The sequence below is a fragment of the Populus trichocarpa genome, chromosome 6 (assembly GCF_000002775.5).
Source record: "Populus trichocarpa isolate Nisqually-1 chromosome 6, P.trichocarpa_v4.1, whole genome shotgun sequence".
In the NCBI taxonomy this organism is placed as follows: domain Eukaryota; kingdom Viridiplantae; phylum Streptophyta; class Magnoliopsida; order Malpighiales; family Salicaceae; genus Populus; species Populus trichocarpa.
The window spans coordinates 4482838-4499448 of NC_037290.2; the positions used below are offsets into that span (position 1 = coordinate 4482838).

The following is a 16611-nucleotide window of genomic DNA, read 5'->3' on the forward strand; positions in this document are numbered from 1 at the left end:
ATAAATCACTAGAATTAAATGGCATGGTTATTAAATTGAAAACCTGTTGTAATGATTGAGTCACGAGTTGATAAAATTAACTTAGATCAACTTAAAAAATTCAAATAATAAATTATAAGTTCCAACTCGAAAAATAAAATCCTGGAGTGAATCTATTGTTACACCAATTTTTCCTTTTCATCAAATGTTTATGCATCATGAAAATAAAAAAGAGATTGGACTTTTCATGTATATTATGAGAGGAAATATTATGGGTTCCCTCAATGTTTTTTCTCTCTTTTTAGTTCTTTTTTTTTATCACTTAAATTTTCTTATTTGATTTTTTTATATTAGATTAATTTGGAATTGAGTTTTGTTATTTGTTTTGTTTTGCTTGGCTTGGTATTGGCTACTTGTGGTGTCGAGAAATAAAATTGACTCTCGATTATACTTTAATTTGGAAAGATTAAATGAAAATAAATTGAATTAAAAAAATTAAAGCTAAAAAACCAAATTTGAGCATTAGACAAGTATTAAGCTCTTTTTTTTTTTTTTTGCAAACATCAAGCACTGAATTGCACGAGCAAAGGAGAAATTCAACCCCCTTGTTTTTGTCCCTCATTTGTTTTTTTAATTTGATCCTTTTAAATTGAGTTTACTTGTGATTGGACTTCATTTTTTTTATTGCCTAGACGCTGGGATTCCATGGTGTTGAGAAAAAAATTTCATATGTGTTTGATTCTCGATTTTGCAAGATAAAATTTAATTTATTGATCTAAAACAATTAAGGCTTGAAGGATCAAATTTGAAACAAAAAAAAACTTTTAGGAACTGAAAAGGACGAGCAAGATAATTTGGTTGACGTGTGAAATGCACATGACAACGTGTGGGGTGAAGCCTTCACGCTCTGGCGGCGTGTGCAGCTTCTTCAGGTGTTGGAACATTGTCGTCCACGGTTCTATTTAAAGCAGCGTAGCGAGCTCTTGCCAGTGGTGTGGTATGTGTCGAGAGAGAGGCTTTAGCAATCTTTTTTTTCTTCTCCTTCCTTTTTTCTTTCTCCTCTCCTCGGGATTCGAGTTGGTTTACCAAAATTACAAGGTGTCCTGTCATTTTATTTTTGTGTTAAATTTGATCCTCATTCTTTTAATTGTAATTTTTAGCTTTGTGTTTTTTTTATAAAAAAAAATTCAATTTCATCCTTAAACATTAGATTTGTTGTAAGTTAGGCTTCATAATTTTTTGGATTGGGTGGTCCTGGTATCATGACTCAGGTCACAAATTTGAAAAGTTAATCTTTCATCCTTAAACATTGGATTTGTTGTAAGTTAGGCTTCATAATTTTTTGGATGGGGTGGTCCTGGTATCATGACTCAGGTCACAAATTTGAAAGGTTAACCTGGTTTGACATCGGTCTTTTTTAGCTCTTTTTTTACATGAATTTTCCTTTTTAATTTTATCTTTCAATTATGTATTTGTTGAAAGTTGAGCTTCATGATTTATTCTTTTTTTTTAATAGGGTTTGGACTTAAAAACAAATTAGGACGAGTCAAATGAGCTTGCTAGAAAAGCGTATATAATTTTTAATTCAATCATTGAATCTAGTTAAAATTTTGCAAGCTCATTTTATAGGCCAGGTTCTATTAGGTAGTGTTTGGTATGTTGGACATTATTAATTGGACTAGAGTGGATAGGACATGACCAAACAAACAATTATCTTGTCTTGTGTTTAGGATGCTTTGAACTAGACTGAACAATTTATCTTATTATGTGTTTGAAAGATAATAGATGGGATCCGACCAACACGATGTTTTGACCAGTTCGAGTTAAAAAAAATAAGGATTGATCTGACCTAACACAATCAAAAACCCGGGTTAACCTTATGACCTGGTCGACCCATAGCAAAACACGAATTAAAAATCCATTGACTTTTCTTGAATTTTTTTTTGTCAAAACAATGATACTTTGATTTTATTTTTTTTCAATTTATGTCAACTTGGATTTACTTTCCTAACCCGTGATCTAGGCCTTGTTTCAGGTTGATTCCGAGTCATGTTTAAAAAAAAATTATTGTAATTTATCACCAAGAAAATGAAATTACTTAACACGCGGAGCTTTAGGCTTAAACATGATTAATTGACAAATGAAAGAAGAAAACAGCAAAAAAAGAAGGAATGACCGAATACCTGCACCAGCAGCAGAAGTTCTACTTTTTCAGGGCAGGTTCATTGATAGCATAAAGGATATTACAGGTTAAACAATGGAAAAGGCAATGCCTTTCTATGTTTGGCAAAGCACCAAGTACAAGTAGCTTCAAATCAAGTACATTTATAGCGATTCATTCGAATCAAGCCTGGCTTACATGCCTTCCAGTCTTAGCACCAGACTACAGGATGACTTTTATAACATGAACGCAAGCATTTTCTTACAGATGTGAAAGCATTCTGTAGAATTATAAAATACATGGATGTTAAGCAACCTTTGGCTTGAGTTTCTTGGAAAAGAGAGGAGATTTATTTGGCTTGAAAAGTGACCGAGACGTATAAGTTGAATGAATCATGTCAACGAATAAACGGAAATGCTGCCAAATGAAGAAAATGACTGGCAAAGAAGCAACGACAGCAATAGGGATAGAATATGGTAGTAATTTATTGCCGAAAACAAGGAAAAATGTTGCCATAAAGGCTACCATCATTGCCCCAATTGATATGAAAAGTGTTGTGAGTCCGATAATCAACCTGTTAGGCAATGACCAAAGGAAATTTTGTTCGGCGTACCGAGAAGTACGAGTTGACAAGAAGGTTAACAAGGATGAGGCAGAGGTTACTAGCGATATTGCATCTGATATGGCAAAGAATTTGAATGCAATTTCCTTAAGGAAAACAGGAGTCCCTTTATCTTGAAAATTACCTCCTGGTACGGTAAAAGCTGCTGCAAAAACCACAGTGGCAATAAGTGTTGCTACAAGCATGCATGAATCAGCAGTATCTCTCATCCATTGCTCCCCTTCTTTCATCAAGTCCCTGTGCTGTTCTATAAATAAAGCTCCTGGAGTTTTCCCATGAAAATTTTTTTCTTCAATGTGCCGTGGTTGAACGACTTTTTTCACTTCCTAGAAATCATGATCATGTAGAGAGACTGTGAGATTCATATATAGAAGGAGAATATTGCATGTGCATATGAACATCTTATCCGCCTATCATAACGTGATCCACATTTGATGGACGAATTAGGTTGGCTTAACGCATATGACCTACAATTAAATGTATTTTGTTGATGGAAAGAGTGAGAATAGTCACCTCGAACCACAGCAATTCGCGTTGCAGTTGTAAAGCTGCTCCTGGTATAGCATTAAGTCGACTTGGTGATTCCAGTACTTTTGCAGCCAAATGCAACATATTATTTCCTTCTGTATCTTTGTATGTTGTTATCAAATTCTTGATAGAACCAATCTGGTATATAATCTTGAAGATGTCCTCATGACGATTCAAGATAGAAATATGAAATATGCTATACATATTGTGCTCAACTTTGAAGATCAACTCAGGATACAAGCGAATGAGTACTGTTAGAAAGTCAAGATTCCCTCTTTCTGCAGCAGTGAATATCAATGGCAAGGGTTCTCCAATCTGACGAGAAATTGTTGCGTCATCCAACAATACAACTTGTTCCCAGAGGTACTGGATTATGTCAAGTGCTTCTTTGTGCATAAGTTTCTTCATCCGAGCCAATTTGAATTCTGAAACTGAGGATTAAATATAACAAAACTGAATTGTGGGAAATGGGGTTAAGTTCTAAATCAAAGATGTAAAACATAAATGTAGTTAGCCAACGAGTGAACAGATCTGATAAATCAGTAACATTTCGAAATATTTTGTGTATTGAGGTATACAATATATCACTTCTGCAAGAATGTTGGTGTATTTAAAAGTTAAATTGCTATAAATTTCTTTGTGCATCGTTTACAGGATTGTTGGATATTTTTTTAAAAACAAATATTGAAGATAAAATGATAACTGCTACTTGTTGGTGTGAGTTATTGCAGAAGATTTGAGGGAGAAATTGTAGGAGAATTATTGCAGAAGATTTGAAGGAGAAATTGTAAGGAACAAATTTAGAATTTGACCGTTACCTCTAATTAATCTATATTTATGTATAAGAATAATTACCTACCTAGATTAGAATTATCTACCCGGATTAGAATTTCTTGTACAACCTATATAATCATATACTTGTGTACAGTTGAAATGTATCAATAAGGAGTGAATGAATATTCTTGATGCTTTCTATCACTAATTCCTTGTAACACACAAGTTTGCAAGCTTGAATATATGCATCCATGAAAAAGATGTATAAAGTGCTCATGAATATGATAAAGATATGAAGTTAATCTTTTGCATTCTCTAACAGGATGAAATTTTCGGATTGGTTTTCTTTCTAAGGAAATAGAGATTTGGAGCATCAGAGAACTAACAGGGGTTGAGGCATTTGTTCCAAAATCCTGGAGGACTTTGATCGACAACGTTTGAAGGCATACAAGACTTTTGGGAAAATGCATGCAATGCCGTCAGCTGATGTTCATCACGAGCATAGGCCAACCCGCGATGTTCTTTTAGCATTTTCCATGCTACATCTGGGAACAAAAAGATTCAAAAATATGAAAACAAGTTGGATTTTCAAAGGCTTACGAATAAGCTGTCTCAGGGTTGAATGTTGAATTTCTCTTCTGGGTAGTAGCAATCACAAACTAAAACAGATTGATTCATTTATGAAAATAAATTTAATATCTAAATGATAGCAAACTATCGAAAAGATTGCTCACCATATATGTCACTGTTGATCAAAGCAACAAGTAACTTTATGCGATCACCATCGGTTAACTGCTCCTTTGTTTCATCATAAAGATATGATACCATCCCTCTATGCCCCAATAGAGTTGCCATGTAAATTGGTAACAGGTTTCCTCTACCTCGAGTCATTGCCAAATCGGGTTTTTTGTCCATCATGACTTTGGCAAGTGCCTCAACTCCAGATATAGCAGCAAAGCAAAATGCTGTATTGCCAGCACTACTCCTATAAGCTAAAGCCTCTATGCTCATCATTCCAACAAGCTGTTTCACAAAATGAGTGTGCTCCGCGGCAGCTGCAATATGTAGAGCTGTCTCCCCTCGCTTAGTTATCCTAGCATTAACTTCTCCTGGACATAACTTATAAATGCCTTCAGCTGTGTCCCAATCACCACTCAGAGCGGCTTGATACAATTGCAAGTGCCTTTTTCTTTCCCCTGTCAGGAAGAAATAATTAAAATAGTTTTGATTTTATAGAAAACTAATGCTTCGCGTTAAACATCATTAACTTGCAATTATTGAATAGAACTTCTAGATTTCATCAGTCAGATGCAGGAAATCGAACAATAGAAATGGAGAAATGAAATTTTCACGGCATCATACCCTTTTAGGTCAATATTATTACAATTCTTGTTTTTTTCCCTTCTTTTGTTAAAATCACATGAAATTTCCACTAATGTTTTCAATCATTGAAAAAGTTACAGAAGAAACTTTTTTTTCTCTCTACTGGGCCATTGCAAAATGCAGACTCCCAAAATATAAAGTTAACGAGAACTATAATTAAACATCCAGCTTAATAAATTACCTCCATCACCAGTAGGAGGTAGTTGTTGAGGGACTACCACAAGCTCGATATTATGGCGATGCTGTCCATTGTGGACACTATCTATAGCTGCATTAATGTTAATGCCATCTGTAATCTCCACTGATGCCATGTTTCCCAATTACAAGGTCTTGATCAGCCTAAGAAAAACAACCCAAAAGCATGTATTTTGTAATCAGAAAAGATGACCCGGGTAGCAATATAGCTTAATGATCAACATATCTCAAGGACTTACCTCGAGCTGGGAAAATGTTTGGCTACAGAGAGGAAGCCACGAAGAAATGGCGCTGAAACAGCATGGAAAAGGAGACGAAAGGAACTCTGTTTTCTACAGGTGAACTTCTTTTTAGTCAAGCGACAAACTACAAATGTGCCCTTCATTTATCTGACGGGTTTTGATTTGATTCTTCTACTTCTAATTGAGCCAATTCTACCCTCAACCAGTCCGCATAGTGCTCATCGTTTCTTCCCTTAAATCAATATTTATCCCATAACCATATATATATATATTCTTAACACCAACTTCCTCATCACACAATAATCTTCTCAAAATTCGTATTTGTTTTTGTCATCATTATCTAAAATTAAAAAAAAAGAAGTTAACTTTCTTAATCACAAGAGTAATCCTTTAAGGTTATGAAGTAATGAAGTTGACACTACAAGAAGAGTTCACATGCATGAGTTTGATATGTGATACAAGGGAAGAGGGAAGAAATGGGATTGCTTGGGGCAGATTAAGGGTAAACTTGGTGCAATTAGGAGGAGAACAACATAATCGAAACCCAACAAATAGATGGAGGATATATTTGTAGTTTGTCCTCAATAAAATAAGACCTCAAGGAACTAAAGAAGCTTCGTCCAACTCAACTTCTCAACGTGTTCCTCGGCAAGTTGACTTAACAATAATGAGATATGTCTTCGTCAATTGTGTTTGCAAGTGCCGGTAAAAATATTATTTGTTTTAAATTTAATTTTTTTTTAAAAATAATTTTTTATTGTTTTGATAAGTTGGTATCAAAAATAAATTTTAAAAAATAAAAAATATTATTTTAATATATTTCAAAAAAATTATATTTTGAAATGACTTCTAAGCATGCTTTAAATATTGATAATTAAAAAAAAGGATTATGATGTTGATAAAAGGAAAGACATATTCCTTTTATGTATATAATACTTTGGAGAAGATCGAAAAGAGGGGGTGCATTCACAATCTATGGACAGATAAGAAAAACTGGAGTTAATTAGTACACTTTTTTTCAGAAATAATATATTATTTTTTATATTTTCTTAAATTCATTTATAACTTAATCTTATTTTTATATTCCTATACAATTTATTTTGTTTTTTTTATAGATAAACAAATAAAGAGATGCAGATAAGGTAGAAAGGGTTGATAAAAAAAGATATTTTCTAAAACAAAAAAAAAAAAACACTAATAAATTGAGATGTGACATGTTTGTCAATGAACTAATCACTCATTTTTGTCCTATAATACAAGGACTAATTAATTAGTTTCAATAAACTACAAGGACTACAATATAATTGACCCTAAAATATTATAAAGAAAAACAACGCGGGATGTAGTTTTCATGTAATTTTATTAAAAAAAAAACTAAAAGGGCTCAGGAAAACACTGTAACATGTGAGTAAATCCACTGTGGATTCAAACAGTATTTTTCGTTATAATCTCCTTATTCTCTCCTTTCTTCTCGCGTGATTTGATGTCCTCACTGGCTTTCTTCCCTGCACTTGCAGCTTGATCGAAGCTTCAGGTTTCGGTGAGTTGATGTGATTGGTGTGATTGATTGCTTTTTAGAGGGGCTGGTTGCAGCTATATATATATATATATATATTAAAAACAATTGTTTAGGGGAATTCATGATATGCGTATATTTATCATTATAGCTTTAAATCTTTAGCATTTGAACCTCCTCCTAAAAATATGAGTTTCATTTTCGAGCAACAACAATGGAAGATACAAAAAGAATCTAAAGGAAATAAAAATATTTTTATTTTCTTAATATTAAATATAAGAAAAACTAGATTGTATTTATTTGTAAAACATAAATTTTCATTAATTTAAAGGAAATAAAAATATTTTTATTTTCTTAATATTATGAAAAACTAGATTGTATTTATAAATAGCTAAAAGGAATCAGTGTTTTACTGTGGACTGCACAGTGCAGTCCACAGTAAAACACTGATTCCTTAGGCGTTTTTTTTTTTTTTTAAGTTGTCTAAGTTTTTTTAGCTGTTTTTTTTTTATACTTTTTGGGATTTGTTTTTGCTTCTTTCTTTGTTTTTTTAATTAATTTTTTTCGTTTAGTTTAGTTTGTTAATGTTAAATTTTTTTCTATTTAGTTATTAGACTTTCATGACATATATCTCGAGTTTCACAGGTTAACCTGGTTTCACAGGTGAACCCAGTTAATTCCGGGTTGACCCGTCAATTTTTGTGCAATCCACAGTAAAACACTGATTCCTTAGGCGGTTTTTTTTTTAAGTTGTCTAAGTTTTTTTAGCTATTTTTTTATGCTTTTTGGGATTTTTTTTGCTTCTTTCTTTGTTTTTTTTAATTAATTTTTTTCGTTTAGTTTAGTTTGTTAATGTTAAATTTTTTTCTATTTAGTTATTTGACTTTCATGACACATATCGCGAGTTTCACGGGTTAACCTGGTTTCACGGGTGAACCCAGTTAATTCCGGGTTGACCCGTCAATTTTTATTATTATTATTTTCATAAATATTTTTGTTTAATTTAGTTTGTTAATGTTAATTTTTTTTTATTTAGTTATCAGACTTTCATGACACAAATACTGAGTTTAACAGGTTAACATGGTTTGACGAGTTAACCCGGATTTTTTTTCTTTTTAATTAATTTTTTTTGTTTAGTTCAGTTTGTTAATGTTCACTTTTTTTATTTAGTTACAAGACATTCATGACACGGATCCCGGGTTTAACGGGTTAACTTGGTTTGACGAGTTAACCTGAATTTTATTTTTATTTTTGCTTTTTTTTCTTTTTAATTATTTTTTTCGTTTAGTTTAGTTTGTTAATGTTAAATTTCTTTCTATTTAGTTTTTTTTTCTTCTTAGAGGTTTTTTTTTCTTTTTAATTTTATTTATTTAATTAATTTAGTTTATTAATATTAAATTTTTTTCTAAGTAGTTCTCGGCTGATGCCTTTAGTTTTTTTTTTATGTCTTTGACTGTGAACTCCACAGTGCAGTCCACAGTAAAAAGGATGATGCCTTTTGTTTTTTTTTCTTTTTAATTAATTTTTTTTTTTAATTTAAATTGTTAATGTTAATTTTTTTTCTATTTAGTTATCAAACTTTCATTACACGGATTCCGGGTTTGACAGGTTAACCTGGTTTGACGAGTTAGCCCAGTTAATTCTGGGTTAACCCATTAATTTGTTTTTTTCTTTTTAATTATCAAACTTTCACGATGCGAATTCAAGGTATGACGGGTTAACCTGGTTTGAAGGGTTAACCTAATTAATTCATATTTTTTTTCATTAGTTTTTTTCTTCCTATTGGTTTTTTTTTCTTTTTAACTATTTTATTTAATTATCATACTTTTATGACACGACCTTGCAGCCGGACCCACGTCCAATGCTATTGGGTCTGGTATTGCAGTCCAGACACTTTTATGCTAAGGGTTAACCCAAGTTTAATGTTATTATTAATATTATAAACATTACTCTTGGGTCAGGCGTTGCAACCAAACCCGAGACTCTTGGGTATAACTTTGCAAAAAAACTTAACACTTTTTAATCTTGGTTATTTTTAAAATACAAAAAATAATTGACCCGCGGCATCGTGCGGGGCATGTATCTAGTAAAAACTAAAACCAGGGAAGTTTGTTACCGTTGAAAACTCAGGCACTAGCGAGTCCACACTTGCGTTCCCAGCACGCAAGCCAAGCTCGCCTCCTCATCCATATATATATATATATATATATATATATATATATATATATATATAGAGATATTCATTCTTCTTTGCCTCATGCTCTATTTATTCTTTCAAAATATAAAAACAAGGATATTATTTTTTAAGTATTAATAGAATTATATTGAAATATTTATTGAGAGTCTTAATATAGTCTTTAAAAATAAAAAAATATTACAATCAATCATTTTTTTTTGTAGTTTTATTCTACTCAATAAAACTTAAAGATGTGAAAATATAGAATTTTCATGTTGATTAAAAGCTTTTTATATATAGTGATAAGATTTTTTTTTATTAATGATTTATAATAAGCGTTATATGAAATATTTTACTGCTTATAAAAAATTATCAAAATTAAATAATTAAATAACCAATATTGAACTATTTGGAAATTAATACATACATGTAAATAAAAAATCAAATAGATCTTAAATAAATAATTTTTAATCTATTTGGTGTCCATTAAATACATACAATAATATGAATAAAAAAATATTACATTTTTTGAATAATGAAAGGACATTACAAAAGCATCTAAAACAATGGTTCTTAATTTAAAATTATAATGAATATTTTATTGTGGTTACTATATATAATTGTTAAGACTACATTCAACCACAATAAAGAAACTCAGTCTATTTGATTTTTTATTTACATGTATATATTAATTTCCAAATAGTTCAATATTTTGGCAGTTTTTACTAATTTTGTTAAGACTTTGTGTTCTGATCAGTAGTAAAAAATTTTGTTATTTTTGTTTCCAGCTAGTTTGATGCCCGCTGAGGAAAATGTTATCAGTTATTGGACAGTAACACACAGAAACTCAGTCGTTGTCACGGAGCACTTTGCGAGATTTATTTATTTATATAAAAATTAAAATAAACATGTAGAAAAATGTATTCATTTAGTAAAAACTGTTTTCTCCCATCATCGTTTTTTCCATTTTACAATAACGTGTTTCTCTTCTTATAAACAACATGGCAATAAAAACTAAATTGTAAGAAAATCATACATGCACGCATTAAATTAAATCAGTTTTTGAGAATCAAATTAGAAAAACAAAAATTTGAAGGACCGAAGCGAGGAGAACAAATCATCATGCAAATCCACTGAGGATAAGTTTTTTTTTTTTTAATTTTAAATAGGCAGCTGGGGCATGTTTTGTGCATTTTACACAACAGCTGATTAAAATATTTAGCGTGGAGCACAGAAAAGAAAAATGAAAATGAAAAGACAGAGCAAAAGGAGAGAACATACAATCAAAATTGCGTAAAATGTGCAAAATTAACTGTTCTTACTAGAAAACAAAATGACAACTTGGGTCCAGCTCTCTTCACTAGATTGATTATCGTCATCATCGCTGTCATCATCAACCCCCTAACAGGGAAGATTTTCTCCACCATTCAACACGAGGAGAGAAATTTAAAGTCATCACGAACTACAAACTACATATATTGAGGTAAAGATGAATAGCAGGGCAAAACAAGAGAGATGGGACTGGTGGGACCATTTCTTCTGCCTGTCCGGTTCTCATTCTCAGAATATCTTGAAGAGCAGGCCACCGTGCGTGGCAAAGAATGGAGCAAAGACGAGTGATTCAACAGCCATCAGTTTGATGAGGATGTTAAGTGATGGTCCAGATGTATCCTTCAATGGATCCCCAATGGTGTCACCAATAACAGCTGCCTTGTGTGGATCTGATCCTTTAGGGCCAAGAGATCTTGCATGCTCTGAAGCACCAGCCTGTTTCCAACAGAACAAATACAGGGCATATTCGCATTACAAAAACCTTTATTTCAGCACGCACACCAAATTACAAATAAAGAAGTGATAAAGCTCACTCGATCTATACCTCAATATATTTCTTGGCATTATCCCATGCACCACCAGTGTTGGAGGCAGAGATGGCAATCTGAACAACAGAAACAAAATGATCAGACAAGCGGTAACAGGACATCTATAACCTGAACAAATATGATCTCAAATTTATGTTGACTAAGGACATTCTGTTGACCAGTAGCCTTAGCATTACCTGGACACCAGACACAAGGGATCCAGCAAGGACACCAGATAGAGTTTCAACACCGAAAAAGATCCCAACAATGAGGGGTGTGAGCATGACAAGTGCACCAGGTGGGATCATCTCCTTGATAGATGCATCAGTGGAGATCTTAACACAGGTGGCATAGTCAGGCTTGGCAGTGCCTTCCATCAAGCCAGGGATGGTGTTGAATTGCCTGCGAACTTCCTCAACCATCTTAAGTGCTGCACTTCCCACGCTCTTCATTGTCATGGCAGAGAACCAGTAAGGAAGCATTGCACCCACAATCAAACCAATGAAAACTTTTGGAGTCAATACATCGACTGTTGAGATAGATGCACGGCTGACAAAGGCACCAAAGAGGGCCAGGGAGACAAGAGCTGCAGAGCCAATGGCAAATCCCTGAAAAAAGCAGCACATTGATCAATTAGAAGTGTGAATAAAACCTTATGATCTGTGAGTTCAACAAGTCATTGTCAGATGCTTCTTTTCAATGAAAAACAAAATTAATGATGTGTTCTACAACTAATGATGTAAATACAACTTCACTGCAAAAAAGACTCAAGCTCCCAACAAATTATAAATTGCCAGAAAGATTAAGGCCCCTACAGAAGCCTTGTTCCCAACTAAAAACAAAATCATGTGTCCAAAATGACAGCACATGGAACAGTATTAAGCACCCTCATTTCTCCTTTTTATTTGGAGAAGGGAAAGGCAATTCCATGATAAGTGGTCCTAGGAATTTGCAATGAGATAGATGGTAACGCCCAACTTGTCTAATCATAAAATAAAAAATCTAAAGTTTCATTTTTAAAAGGAAGAAAACACAGAAAACCAAAACTACAGCTGGGGCAAGTTGCCTATTTCCTTGGTTGTGTGCTGTGTGCACCACTTCAATGTGATCTCATAACAAAAAATCAGTAAAACCACTGACCAAACACATCAATGCATGAAAAAAAAAATATGCAAACCCGCATTCTAACATGACATGTAAAAGCAACTACAGATTGCTTACATCGACTACAATTAAAAAGGAAGTGGTTAAAGCTCAAGACAGTTTTTCAGACCTTCCCAATAGCAGCAGTGGTGTTTCCAGCAGCATCAAGGGCATCAGTTCTTTCTCGGATTCTGTGGCTCATGCCTGCCATCTCAGCAATACCTCCGGCATTGTCACTAATGGGACCATATGCATCTATTGCCAACCCAGTGGCAATGGTGCTCAACATTCCAAGGGCAGCTACAGCAATACCATACATAGCAGCAAAAGAGAAACTAACAAAAATGCTGGCTGCGATAGCAAAGATAGGAATGATGACAGATTTGTATCCCAATGCAAGCCCAAAAATAACATTAGTGGCAGCTCCAGTTCGGCAGGAATCAGCAACATCTTGAACAGGGCTGCAGGTTTTTGTAAATTAAGTGTTAAACTAACTGTTATTCGGGGAGCGGGAGCAGTTACTAGAAATAAAAGTAGGACAAAAGCTTACCTGTATGCATTGCTAGTATAGTACTCGGTTACAAATCCAATAATAAGACCGGCCCAGAGACCAACAGCAACACACAAGAAGAGTTGCCTGCATGTAGAATTCAATGCTATAAGCTAAGACAGTATGACCCAACTAGAATGGCGCTACGTTTTTCTCAAAAGAACATCAATAATAGATCTTACCAATTCTTGACAACTTTCTGGGTTCCAAAATTGAAGATGGTAAAGGAAGATGGGAGAGCTACCCAACTAACAATGGCAACCCCAACAGTCATCAGAATAGTTGAGATGATGAGTTGATTCTTTAGTGCTGGCTCAATTTCCTTCACAGCCTTGATCTCAAAGAAATCAGTTGCAAATAAGGTGGTTATCAGACAAATAATGATTCCCACAGAACTGACAATGAGAGGATATAGCATTGGAGTAAATTCATGATTGATTCCAAAAGAAGAGATGGAAGCAACAACTAGGGCAGCACAAGAGGACTCGGCGTATGAGCCAAAAAGATCGGATCCCATGCCAGCTATATCACCAACATTATCACCTACATTGTCAGCGATCACCTGCAATCACAGAAGGAAATCAGACACAACCCAAACCAGAAAACATGTCAATGTTCAAGAAAAAAGGTTATTTCTATAGAGCAGGATTACTTACAGCAGGATTTCTTGGGTCATCCTCAGGAATGTTCCTTTCAACCTTGCCAACAAGATCAGCACCAACATCAGCAGCTTTGGTGTAGATACCTCCACCAACTCTGCCAAAGAGAGCCATGGAAGATCCTCCAAGTCCATAGCCAGTTATAGACTCAAAAAGCCCTTCCCAGTCATCACCATAGTATAGCTTGAAGACATTGATGGTAATGTAAAGCACCAAGAGTCCATTTGCAGCAAGGAGAAAACCCATGACTGCCCCAGATCTAAATGCAATGATAAAAGCCTTCCCAACTCCTTTTCTTGCCTCCAGGGTGGTTCTGGCATTAGCATAGGTTGCAATTTTCATCCCAAGAAAGCCAGAAACCACTGAAGTGACAGCACCAAGCACAAAGGCTACGGTGCTGAAGCCAGCAGTGGCAAGAGCAGGCTTGCACATCTTCAAGAGATCATATGTGCAGGGCTGACTCTTAGTGCTGAATCCCTCAACAGAGCCAAGGAAAACGAAAATCAATATTGCAAAAGCAACCATGAAAATTCCAACATATTGATATTCAGTGAAAAGGAAAGAAGTTGCACCTGCAAAGTAAAAATATCCACATCCATAATTAGTATAAAAAATGATATTGACAAAACATTATCACCACAACATAGTGATGTGTAAATGAAGTAAAAAAACCACCACTACATTGCAGAAACACTCCAATACAAGCAGAGCAAGTTGATGCAAATTATGTTTTCAGTTATTTATATGCTTAGGCAACAAATCACTAATATTGGACTGTGAGAACATATAACAAGCTATCAGATACAATCCTGGATATGGCCTCCCCAACAAGTTTATTTATACTTCATATTTTACCATTCAACAATAAAGTATGAAGTTAAATAAGGGGACTCCAGACCTATAAATCATCTGTCAAAGACAGATGGAGGTGACACAATACTTGTATGATGCCCCAGGCATGTGGTTTTCACATCCTAGTTATAATTCCAAACAATCTCTCGGCACATGAAAAACTGAAGTGAAGTCCTCACAATCATTAATGCAAATGATAACTAACAAAACCTTAAAAGATGTCAAGAGAAACTAATCAACTTAATTAACAATACCAGGTGAAGAATTATGCCTAAAATGCTTAGATCTATTGAAGGTTTACAATAACTTCATCAAAGCCTGTAGATCTAGCAAAATCTCATCAAACCATCAACTTAAAACCGCAAAAGGTACCATTCCCAGCCAGTAAGCATCAGGGTTGACAGGTTGGTAGCAGCATATCAATACTAGCACCCACATGCCAGAAAATACCGCATTTAACATTCTAGTCATGACCGGACGTCTATAGTCTTCGTGTGTTTTAACTAAATAACCATTACCATAATTCCAACAGAATAAAACAACAAAAACTTGGCTAGATCTCAAATAGCATTCCTTCGGTCTAAGCAAAAAATATATGTTACCACCGGAAATAAATGGAACTCCACCTCCTCAGACCAAGTTCCAGAACTAGCCACCAGCTCACGCGTAAAAGGAATATTTTTAAAAATATTCATATAAAAACTGGATTCTTTTTCTTTAAGCTGAAAAAATAAACAAAATCAAATAAAAACATAAAAAAAAAACTTTCCACAGTCATCTCAAAGTCCATAACCAGAAACAATATCAGAAACTCATACAGAATCCTTCACAAAAAACACAATAAATGCAATACCACAACAAAACTTTAGCAACACAAACAGCTCATTTCCTTCCATTTCAAAACCAAAACACCAAATCAACGAGAGATCTAAACTCAACAATCCCAAAAATCACAACTTCAAGAACCAACTCAAGAAAACAACCAAAATACTGATAATATTATACCTTCAGAGATGGCATTTTGAATCTCAGCACATTTAAGAACAACATTATGGTCATTAAGGCCTTCTTCTTCCTCAATCAAGTAGTCACCGTACCCATTCTTTCCAGCAGCACCACTGTTATTCGACGCCGCAGGACTCGGTACAAGCTTGACCTTGGAAACCAACAGCCACTGAAGGAGAGAGAATCCGATTCCAATAATGGCACATACCGGAATCAGAATCTCCGTTCCCAGATCTGGCAAAATCACCGAAACCATGGCTCCAAACCCTAATTGATTTCTTTATTAATTTCTCCAATGACAGAAAAGAAAGAGAAGTTACTGGAGAAAGAAATGAGGAATGCGTGATAGAGTGGAAGAGAGAGAGAATAGGGCAGTTATTTATAGTGAGTGACAGTCAGATCTGACTTGTTGGCGATCGGTAAAGGGTAAAAACAGCTCATGTAGTTGGAATAATTGTTTCGCTACTTTTTGGGTTTGTATGGTTATTTTAGGATTATTTATGCTCAAATTTTGGGAATTTATGGTCGTATTTGTATATTACAATATCAATGGCAAGCAGGAGGTCATATTGCTGGTGTGAAAATTCATATAAGAATATTTTTAATTTTCATATAAAAGAAAATAATATTATAAACTCTATTAAATGTATTGAGTATATTGAAACTTTTAAGAATTAAGATGCGGGTTTTAAGAGTGATAATTAATAGTTCTATTTGTTTTTGTGTTTTAAAAATATTTTAAAAAAAATTTAAATTTTTTTTCTTTGCTTTAAATTAATATTTTTTTATATTTTTAAATTATTTTGATGCGCTGATATTAAAAATACTTTTTAGAAATAAAAAAAAATATTATTTTGATAAATTTCTAAATGAAAAGCACTTTAAAAAATAATTACGATTAGACTTTCAAACATGTTGGATATAGGTGAATGTTGTTTTTATATTATAATATGTTTTTTAAATTATT

General features: G+C 33.7%; 2 protein-coding genes across 3 annotated transcripts; both read right to left on the bottom strand.

The window, feature by feature from the left end:
• Nucleotides 1–2151: 2151 nt before the first annotated feature.
• LOC18099905 (ankyrin repeat-containing protein ITN1) lies at nucleotides 2152–6040 on the bottom strand. 2 transcript variants are annotated; one of them, XM_024604293.2, is made up of 6 exons: nucleotides 5882–6040; nucleotides 5629–5786; nucleotides 4799–5260; nucleotides 4451–4609; nucleotides 3276–3721; nucleotides 2152–3088 (listed from the first exon to the last, which is right to left on the bottom strand). In XM_024604293.2, exons 2-6 carry the CDS (start codon nucleotides 5756–5758, stop codon nucleotides 2447–2449), a joined length of 1839 nt encoding a protein of 612 aa, XP_024460061.2. In that variant the 5' UTR covers nucleotides 5759–5786; nucleotides 5882–6040; the 3' UTR covers nucleotides 2152–2446. The 2 variants fall into 2 exon arrangements, with proteins under 2 accessions (XP_024460061.2, XP_006381090.3); XM_006381028.3 differs by lacking the exon at nucleotides 4451–4609.
• Nucleotides 6041–10844: 4804 nt separating this feature from the next.
• On the bottom strand, nucleotides 10845–16008 carry LOC18099906 (pyrophosphate-energized vacuolar membrane proton pump). Its single transcript, XM_006381029.3, has 8 exons — nucleotides 15645–16008; nucleotides 13785–14359; nucleotides 13311–13690; nucleotides 13129–13215; nucleotides 12709–13039; nucleotides 11633–12043; nucleotides 11453–11512; nucleotides 10845–11343 (listed from the first exon to the last, which is right to left on the bottom strand). Exons 1-8 carry the CDS (start codon nucleotides 15898–15900, stop codon nucleotides 11137–11139), a joined length of 2307 nt encoding a protein of 768 aa, XP_006381091.1. The 5' UTR covers nucleotides 15901–16008; the 3' UTR covers nucleotides 10845–11136.
• Nucleotides 16009–16611: the final 603 nt, after the last annotated feature.

Bases quoted from the DNA above. Each gene is read 5' to 3' on its own strand.
- LOC18099906 (XM_006381029.3), bottom strand. From the start codon at position 15,900: ATGGTTTCGGTGATTTTGCCAGATCTGGGAACGGAGATTCTGATTCCG. The intron at 13,040-13,128 runs GTAAGCTTTTGT...AAAAACCTGCAG, and splicing joins TATACTAGCAATGCATACAG to CCCTGTTCAAGATGTTGCTG. The intron at 11,344-11,452 runs GTATAGATCGAG...TGTTGGAAACAG, and splicing joins ATGCCAAGAAATATATTGAG to GCTGGTGCTTCAGAGCATGC.
- LOC18099905 (XM_024604293.2), bottom strand. From the start codon at position 5,758: ATGGCATCAGTGGAGATTACAGATGGCATTAACATTAATGCAGCTATA. The intron at 5,261-5,628 runs GTAATTTATTAA...TCTTCCTGACAG, and splicing joins ACCTCCTACTGGTGATGGAG to GGGAAAGAAAAAGGCACTTG. The intron at 4,610-4,798 runs GTGAGCAATCTT...TTTTGTTCCCAG, and splicing joins GATCAACAGTGACATATATG to ATGTAGCATGGAAAATGCTA.